Genomic DNA, 9,342 nt, shown 5'->3' with positions numbered 1-9,342 from the left:
ATATATATGTGTGTATATATATATATATATATATATGTGTGTGTATATATATATATATATATATATATATGTGTATATGTGTATATATATGTATGTGTGTATATATATGTGTATATATATATGTGTGTATATATATATGTATATATATATATATGTATATTTATATATATATATGTGTATATATATATATATGTATATGTATATGTTGAAAAAGACATTAAGACATAAGAAGCTTTACTGTCTGACAGCATTACAACAAAATGACATTGGTATTTCCTGAGTATTGAAAAAACATTCACTAAACGTGTAAAACATCAATTGAGTAAGATCAAGAAGTAAAATGAATTAACATTAATATTAATGTGGCGAGATAGCATTTCTCTCTATTAAAGCTCCAGATGTGTGTCTCTCGGTCTGCAGGAGTTGTTGAACCAGATGAGTCAACAGAAAGTTCAGCCCAACCTGCTCACCTTCAACACCGTTCTCAAAGCTCTGAGGCGCTGTGGCTTTCTGGCAAAAACACAAGCTCTGCACACTCTGAATGAGATGAAGGCTTTGGGAATAGGTACACAAACACACACACACACACACACACACACACACACACACACAGGGGTACAGTAGTAAAATCAAGATCAGTGTATTAGCGTGGTTTGATGTTGGGTAACAATCTTTTTGTCAATGCCACAACTATATTGTTGAGTTGACTATTGGTGCTTTCACAAAATATCTACACAATGAGATACATAATTATCAATAATGTGGATATAATAACTAAGTGGGTAAAAGCAAATGATAGAACAGCTACAGCAGTCTGGTAAAGTAATCACTTTACTGTAATGCAGCCATTAAAACAGATGCATCATTGCATACTGTAGCTTAGCCTAGTTTGGATGTCTCGTGAGCAAAGCCAGGTATCACTGTCACTGTGTCAAGAGGCTGTAGAAGCAACAAACGTAACAATAACTTAGATTTATATAGCGCATTTCATTAAACCCAAGGACAAGTTAGGGTTTCAGACAGGCGGCTGGGGCGGCTGTGGCTCAGTGGTAGAGCGGTTGCCTGCCTATCGGAAGGTTGGTGGTTCAATCCCCGCCCCTGCAGTCATTGCCGAAGTGTCCTTGGGCAAGACACTGAACCCCGAGTTGCCCCCGGTGCTGCGCATCGGAGTGTGAATGTGTGTGAATGTTTATCTGATGAGCAGGTGGCACCTTGTAAGGCAGCCCCGGCCACAGTGTATAAATGTGTGTGAATGGTGAATGTTTCCTGTAGATGTAAAAGCGCTTTGAGCAGTTGTTAAGACTGGAAAAGCGCTATATAAATACAGTACATTTACATTTACATTTACATTTACATTTAAAAGTTACATTAAGTTACTTAAAATATCCGCTTTGTGTCTGCATGTGTGTGTTCAGCTCCCAGCCTGGCCTCCTTCGACCACATCCTGGCAGTCTTTTCCAAAGCAGGTAAACGGAGTGTGATGTGACATTACATTTGAACATTACCTGTACAGTCTTTGATGCCGTCTGCATGCTGAATTGGATTAGGTGGTTTTGTTTCCTCTCCAGGCTCCTCTGGCCAGGGCAACACTGACATTTTACAGGAAGTGATGTCAGAGCTGGCAGGAACCAGCTTCACCTGCCAGGACCCCAATGATGGTATGTTGCTGTGGATTTGTATGAGATGGGGTTATCCAAGTCTTTGTCATTTAAAACAAATGCATGAACAATTCAAATAACCATAAGGACAGCTTTATCCATTTCTATGTGGCTTTTAATACATATATTGTATTCTCTCTTTTTGTTTCCAGTTCTATTCTTCTCTAGCGCAATGAGAATAGTAAGTCTTTTTTAATACTTGTATTGTTTAAAGGTCCCATGACATGGTGCTGTTGGGATGCTTTTACATAGACCTTAGTGGTCCCCTGGTACTGTATCTGAAGTCTCTTTTATATAGACATTAGTGGTCCCCTAATACTATATCTGGGTCACTGCTTATGTGTCTTTTTGGTGCTTTGAGCCACACAAGCCAAGTGCCATCATAACCATATTCCATTTTATTAAAATTTTTTTTTCTTTATTGAGGCTGCTGGGGCTCAGGAGGTAGAGTGGGTCCTCCTTTAGCCACAAGGTTGATAGTTTGATCCCCAGCCCCTTCTAAAGTGTCCTTTAGTAAGACACTGAACCCCAAGTTGCTCCCCATGGCGGGCCAGCACCTTGCAGGGTGGTGTGTGTAATTGAGAGACGAGTTGGAAAGCACTTTGTCCAATGAGGTAGAAAGGCACTATAATAATGCAGACCATGTACCATTTTTGGATGAGCTATGCCTTTAAATTTGTCTTGAAACATGCAGATAAGCTGATCCTGTGTCACCCCATTCATTATTTATCTGTTTGTCCAAATAACCTGTTTTTTTTTCCTCTGCCTGTTTCTGCCATAACAGTGTCTAGATAATAAAGATTTGGAGCTGGGTTATAAGGTCCACAGTCTAGTGGAACAGGGGGAGAACTGGAGGCTTCTGGGAGATTCCTACCAACAGAGTATTTACTAGTAAGTAAAACCCTTCCATGAACCCAAAACCCATCCCCTGTACCTTCTACATCTCTATCTGTCCTCAGGGTGGCAGGAAACACCAAGGACGACATGGGAGATTTTGGTCAATTAACCACATTCATACGTTTATACAACAAGCCTTAGCCTGAAACTTGAAATCTAAGTGATTAGATCCAATTATGTATATGAATTCCCACGTTTGTCCTACGTAAGTGGACCTCTTCTCTTTCTTCTCCAGTGGTCGCTTCTTCAACCTGCTGTGTATGATGGAGCACATTGACGTGGTGTTGAAGTGGTACAGACGCCTCATTCCCTCGGTTAGTACAACTCTGCATCTCTCTTCCTGTTCAACTCTGCTACTCCAGACAACATTGTGTCTTATAAGACCCTTCAGTAACACCTTTTAAGATATTATAAGCTGCAGCTGGTAGTTCACTGTCGCTAGTGCAAATCCATAACTCATTTCTCTATAACCAATTTGTTCAGGATTCAACACAATTTATCATTTTTAGGTTCACAATACAATCTTCTCACATTTTTTTAACGGAACAAGCTGCAGACAAATGACGGAAAAAATATTCCTTTGTTTATTTAAACTGTGCAAAACAAGAAATTTGTCCTCTGAGTTCAACTGACATTGCATTTTTATCTTAAATATCAAAAATCTTATAAAAGTTCAATGATTACATTTTTGAAAACAAATGTAACATCAAAATAGCTAAATAAATAGAAGAAAATCTCAGAAGACGTAGTGATGTCTGAAGTCCCACAAATGAAATCTAAAGTAGACTACCACCTAGGCCATTTTAAAAATTGCTTCGCAATTGATTTTTCATCCCAAGTGGTTGCAATCTTTACGCATTTATAGTGATTTTTAACCAATTAATAAGCGAGTTATGTGCACAGTTTAACCACATTGTTTTAACTCTTGGACTTAAAGGCTTGTCACATAGATTTCTCTAAGTTGTCTTGCAAACCGTTGGAATTGTCTCCTCAGGAGAAGAGAAAGACAATGAATTATCTAACTTATTATTACCCTTTCTTTATGGGAATTAACATTTGATTATGTTGTGTGTTCCCAGTTGTACTACCCGAACCCTCAGGGACTGAAGGACCTGCTGCAGGCTCTGGACACAGACAGTCGCCTGGACTTGCTGCCCACTATATGGAAGGGTTAGTTAAAGATAATGTTATTGTTCCAGAACTCTAATATCACTCAGTACATGTCTCAAAAATCGGACCACCTGTTTATGACATACAGGGCATTTTAAGCGACATCTACATAACTATGTTTGAATTTGTCAACCATCATTTTGAGACAAAACCTATTTCTGTCAAGTTTTAGCTTCAGTAGCAGAACTAATCTCCGTCCATATTAACATGAGTGACAACGCATATCACATGACAGTTTGCACACACTGGGCTTGCGAGTGCCGGTGTGAACAGGAAGCAGATCTGCTGACATCACTCTGCGGTTGAAAATCATGCATGTGTAAGTTGAAAAAACTGAAAATAATATTTAGAGAAAGAACAAAGCAAAGAAAAAGTAAGACGAGGGATTTATTTGCTTGGGTGACGAGAGGTGGAACTGTTACCGTAAGGTTTGTAATTCTACCTAACTGATAAGACTGACTGACGTGCATCATCGTTTTCAAACCGAATTCGGGGCAGCGCTGTTTCCAAATGTCTCCGTTTTAGGGGCTCGGAAACACCGTAGCAGTGTGGATGCGAGGCGCAAATGTAGTATAAGATATTCCTTTTTTTAACCAAAATGTTAATGTAGCCTTAAGTGTGAACTACACTTCCTCGTTAAATTGACGCCATGGGTATGTACGTTGGTACATGGAGTTATGGACTCTACACCAGACCCTCCGCCGTAACCTGACGTGTACCTCTCGAAAAAATGAACTTAACATTGCAGCAATGTACGTTGCTCGGCCGTTGCATTTTCCTCGACTCGTGTCCCGGTTCTCCTTCTCCATGACAACATGAAATCAAGGAGAGGGTTAACTTGTCCTGCTACAGATTTTCCACCGTGGCCAGAAAACACAGGGGAGACACTTTGTTTCTCTCACTATGACTACAGAGTCGGTACTCACTCCAAAGCTAATCACCGTCACTCTCTGACTCACTCTACCCCCCACACACGCACATGCTGACACTGCTATTAGAGAGATTGACCCACACACGAGGCACAAAAAACAACTTTAAGCCACTAACGTAGGCTGTCTGTTGTACTCTAATCTGTTTTCCAGATATCCGGACTCTGGGTCATGATAACAAGTCTGATCTGGTGGAGGAGCTGCTCACCCTGATGGCCAGAGACAGACACGGTCCTGAGGTCAGTACGGTGTGGACAATGATGAGAAATGGGGAAAAAGGAAAGGATATATATAATGCGTTGATGTGTTACATGTGATGTATGATGCGTGTTGTGTGTGCAGGTTCAGGAGGCTTTTGCAGCGTGTGCTCTGGATGTAAAGACTGTGTTTGATGGGGACAGAGGGAAGCACAGTCTGGAGTGGAGTACCTCCGCCCTCTCACACATCACCTCCCTGCTGCTGCGAGCCAACAAGAGCCAACAGGCCTGGTAGGAGAGACGGCTGTATATCTGTCTTTCTGTCAGTCTGTCTGTCAGTCCATTTTACAAGAGAGCTTTTACTGTAGTCTGACTCGACTCATGACCACTGCTAAATCTGACTTTTCCTTCTGTCTATGTGTGTCTGCAGGGAGATGCTGCAGCTCTTCAAAACCAAGAACAGAGTTCCTGAGTAAGAAATCAATTTTGTCAATAGATACCCCTCTTTAAAAAGCCTTCACGTGACCACAGAGGTCTTTTTTTATTACATAATTTCCCAGTGTTGCTGGTGAAAAACTACCATGGGACATTGTATAATGATATCATCTAACTGGTAATAACACACAGAAAGGAAATGAAATTTTCATTGGCTTCATAATCTCAATCTATATTCATACAAGTAGTTAAGCATCACATTCACTATTCACTCATGTAAATGACTCTGGATGCCACTGTTCCAACAAATAAATCAAGTTGACAGAATGGCATGTAATCCCAAGTCAGCCCTACTTTTGACACGGCACAAATTTGGCATGAACGCTCATGTTCATTGGCTGTTTGTGTCCGTGTGTTATTTTCCAGTGAGGGGCTGTTAGAGGACTTCCTGTCGATGTGTCACAGCACAGGCTCGTCACAGAGAGCAGTGGAGCTGGTTCAGCAGTCTGCGGCCTTCTGTCTGTCTGCAACACCAAGACTGGCAAAACGAACACTGGCTGAGTTTGATCTGACCGAGGAACAAAGGTGAGGAGGAGAGAATTATAGAATGGCAAAAAGAAAAAACACATGCAAACTTTGAAAAAAACTATCCATGCTGTTTTGAGTGAGGTCCGGTTTCTGAATGTCCTCTGCCTTCAGTCTCCGGGTGAGCTGTTCAACATCCGCACGGCTTTCTACGTCACTAGCCGAGACGAGGTGGCTAAGCGTAGCATTCTAGCTCGTTCTCATTGGCAAAACACTGCTACAAGTACAACACACACTAGTTAACACACACCATAATCTCCGAAAGAACTACTTCCTGTCCCTGTTCTGCAGGTATTCCATAAGTGGCCCTCGTTTAGAAGAAGTCTCCCATCTAATCCTGCCTTGGACTGACCAAAGTTGGAGAAACAGTAGCTAATTGATCTGATCTTACCTAGCTACTGCGCATGTGCGACTCCTGACAAAGATAGTAAAAAAGCGAGATGTCTCACTCTGTAGCGAAAACAGAGACTTGGACAAAGACATGTAACAATGCAAAAAAACTACCAGTAGCGCAAAATCTCAGGGCGGTGCAGACCTGTTGCAGAGCTGAGCCACTGTGGCAGGGATCAGTACTTGTAATAAGTATCGCTCAGGCTACAGACACCTTGGTCAAATAAAAACAACCAGCGATGTCATCACTGCTGGATATTTCCATCAGGTTACTGCAATCTCTAAAGACTCTTTCCCTTTTCATTGTTTGCTTCACAACATGTTAGCAAACGAAAAATTATAAACCACGTTCTTCTCTCTTTTTTTGTCACTTTGTGCCAATGGTCAGTAGATGTCACTGATTGTTACCGTGGAAACATGGCCCTTAGTTTAGGTGTCTAACTTGCATTTGGCACATCTAAGAGCAAAACAAAGACTGGCCTGACACTGCAGACCAGTCTCAAATATCTTAGTGAGACTGGCCCAGAGCTTTGGTGCACTGTATTATTGGCCCCTCCGCTCCCATCAGAGTCCCATCCGTGGAGACGGCAGGTGTGATGGATGAACAAATTAACAACAGCAAAACAAACATTGCTTTGAAGCCCTCAGGGACACAACTAAGAAGAGTCCTCTTTCTCTTAGAACTGTGAGGACGTTTTCATCCACAATAGCTCCACAGAATACCCTGTCCAGAATAGTAGCAGGGGAAGGATTGTTTAGCATTTGAACTGAATGTGAAATTATGTGTAGTTATTTTTCTGATTGCCGTTTTTCTGTCTCATCTAGAGCCGTATTATCTGACCTGGAGTCTACAGAAGAGCCCTCTGACTGGAGAAAATAGTGGGTTACCAATATGACGCTGATCCATTAATACAAACATGTCACATATTGTGTGTAGTGTACTTGTTTTGTTATCTGTGTAATAAAAATCTGTCACATAAACAAAATCTAAACCTCTAAAATGCAGTCTTTGGTGTGTCAGCTAGAGGCTGCTATTTCTCCTTAGTAGGACAGGTAATGTAACAATGGCCCTACAACATTCTCTTAATACGTTTTTAACAATCCAAATCTGCTCTTACCCAAGTGTGCTGAATGATGAATCCCACTTGATCATAATTGTTTACTAGGTAACGCTGCCTTAAACACTATAGGCAGGTGCAAATATTCTGGCACATGGTCCAAGAATTATTACCAGGGTAGCTGACCTGGTAGACCGTGCGCTAGGGCTGGGCAATATGTTGATATTACATTGATATTGTGATATGAGACTAGATATCATCTTAGATTTTGGAAATTGTAATAATTTAAATGGCTTAAAGGTCCCATGACATGGCGTCTTTGGATGCTTTTACATAGACCTTAATAGTCCCCTAATATTGTATTTGAAGTCTCCTTGCCCCTTATGACCTCATAAGGACTTCCTCAAATCTCTGGTGTCACATTTAAGGGGTCTGGATTTTCTGTTGAGACATTTCAGAGTCCCATTTTATCCGTATAGACCTCTAGCAGATTCAGAAGAAACACACATATAAACAGACGTGTGTGTGTGTGTGTGTGTGTGTGTGTGTACATCCAGGAATGCACTGATTGTGTTTTTGAAGAAGAGGATTTTATGGACAACATGTCTAGACAAGACAGGTGCCAGAAGAGTGTGCATGTGTTTGTGTGTGCCACAACTTAATGGCAACATCACTTCATCTTTATAATACAACACAATACAATTTAGGTACAAATGTAATTACATAAATAATAAAGCATAGTTAATTGTGTTAAAATGTTGGCATAACTACAGCATTGATAGTATAAACGCATACAAGGGAACCATTGGTATCAATTCTGTGGGTGTGTGTGCAAGCCTGAACAGGTGTGTGCTTCAATGATATACATGGTTTGTTCTTAGATTCTTCGACCAATCATCAGCTGAGTTGCCTGTTGACCATATAAGGATTAAAGTGGGATAAAGTCAGAGGAGAGGAGTTGGGGAGGGGGGGTCGGATGGGTGTGGTCTGGGGAATTGTTCTCCAGAGGACCTGCCTGAAGCCACACACACTCTCTGCCACAAATAAACTCCCTGTTACACACTGACACCGTTGAATTTGAATTTCAAACACACACAACCTTTCAAAGTGCCACTGTTTTCTTTTTTCACCTGCCCAAGATCAAGGGAAAACACACACACACACACACACATTTAGAGAGTTGTCAAACTGCAAAAACAGTATAAAGGAATTCTCCCTTTCTCAGTTTAGGAGGAAATATTCTAAAATATTCCTCATAATATCATTATTTTTTGTGAGAAAATTGCAAGTTTCTCATATATAATGAGATTTGGGTGATGGTGTAGATAATAAGGATTAAAAATGGGCAGAATGGACAGCCTGAAAGACCTGGAATAATAGGAGAAGTGTAAAGCCAACAACAATGGGGAGTTTGATTTGACTTGGATGAAAGGCTAACACATCCCAAAATAGTTTGTGTTCTGCAAGCTTGCAAAAAACAACTCTGGATGCAGCATTCCTTTCTCTCACTCCTTTATGCAACATGAATATACCGTATTAGAGTGGAGGTCATAGGTCAAACCTGTTCCCAAACACAGGAGGTCATGGAACATCCCCTAATGCTTTTAATACCTCTCCCATGTGTTGACTATAATATTTCTTATGTAAGGTTAAAATAAACTCCGGTTTGCTGGGTTTTTCCATGAAAAAAAGTGCTTGTTTTCTTTGCTTTGAAGTTACTTCATAAGAGAAGAGGATAAGCAAGTGCTAATGGCAGTGGTGGGGAAAACTCACCAGTGTGCAGGAGGTTTTCTCACTAATGTTTTTTCCCCACTGGAAGGCACCCTGGAGTGCTTTTTATAATTTTTTTCTCCATTTTAGGACTTATTAGAGGGCACTTCCTCATGTTAAGGGCACTATAGAGAGTGCTGTATCTTGTTTTTGCCACTGGAAAGATCACTTCCTTATGGATTCTCCATTTAATGGCACCCTATGGGGCACAATATACAAATTTTACCATCTGAAGGAAGATCAACCAGTGGAT

General features: G+C 40.8%; 1 protein-coding gene across 1 annotated transcript in view; it reads left to right on the top strand.

The window, feature by feature from the left end:
• Positions 1 to 7,242, top strand: part of ptcd3 (pentatricopeptide repeat domain 3) — a 15,171-nt gene extending 7,929 nt beyond the window's left edge. Inside the window, exons 12-23 of the mRNA XM_034883059.1 lie at positions 421 to 565; positions 1,416 to 1,466; positions 1,569 to 1,658; positions 1,811 to 1,839; positions 2,443 to 2,549; positions 2,791 to 2,869; positions 3,635 to 3,725; positions 4,808 to 4,893; positions 4,997 to 5,142; positions 5,282 to 5,323; positions 5,713 to 5,871; positions 7,087 to 7,242. Of these exons, the coding sequence (XP_034738950.1) occupies positions 421 to 565; positions 1,416 to 1,466; positions 1,569 to 1,658; positions 1,811 to 1,839; positions 2,443 to 2,549; positions 2,791 to 2,869; positions 3,635 to 3,725; positions 4,808 to 4,893; positions 4,997 to 5,142; positions 5,282 to 5,323; positions 5,713 to 5,871; positions 7,087 to 7,141 (1,080 nt within the window). The 3' untranslated portion in view covers positions 7,142 to 7,242. The remainder of the gene's footprint in view (positions 1 to 420; positions 566 to 1,415; positions 1,467 to 1,568; positions 1,659 to 1,810; positions 1,840 to 2,442; positions 2,550 to 2,790; positions 2,870 to 3,634; positions 3,726 to 4,807; positions 4,894 to 4,996; positions 5,143 to 5,281; positions 5,324 to 5,712; positions 5,872 to 7,086) is intronic.
• Positions 7,243 to 9,342: the final 2,100 nt, after the last annotated feature.

This window comes from Etheostoma cragini, chromosome 10 (assembly GCF_013103735.1).
Source record: "Etheostoma cragini isolate CJK2018 chromosome 10, CSU_Ecrag_1.0, whole genome shotgun sequence".
NCBI classification, from domain to species: Eukaryota; Metazoa; Chordata; class Actinopteri; order Perciformes; family Percidae; genus Etheostoma; species Etheostoma cragini.
The sequence above is the reverse complement of the archived record's forward strand: the minus strand, read 5'-3'. Positions and strand labels throughout refer to the sequence as shown.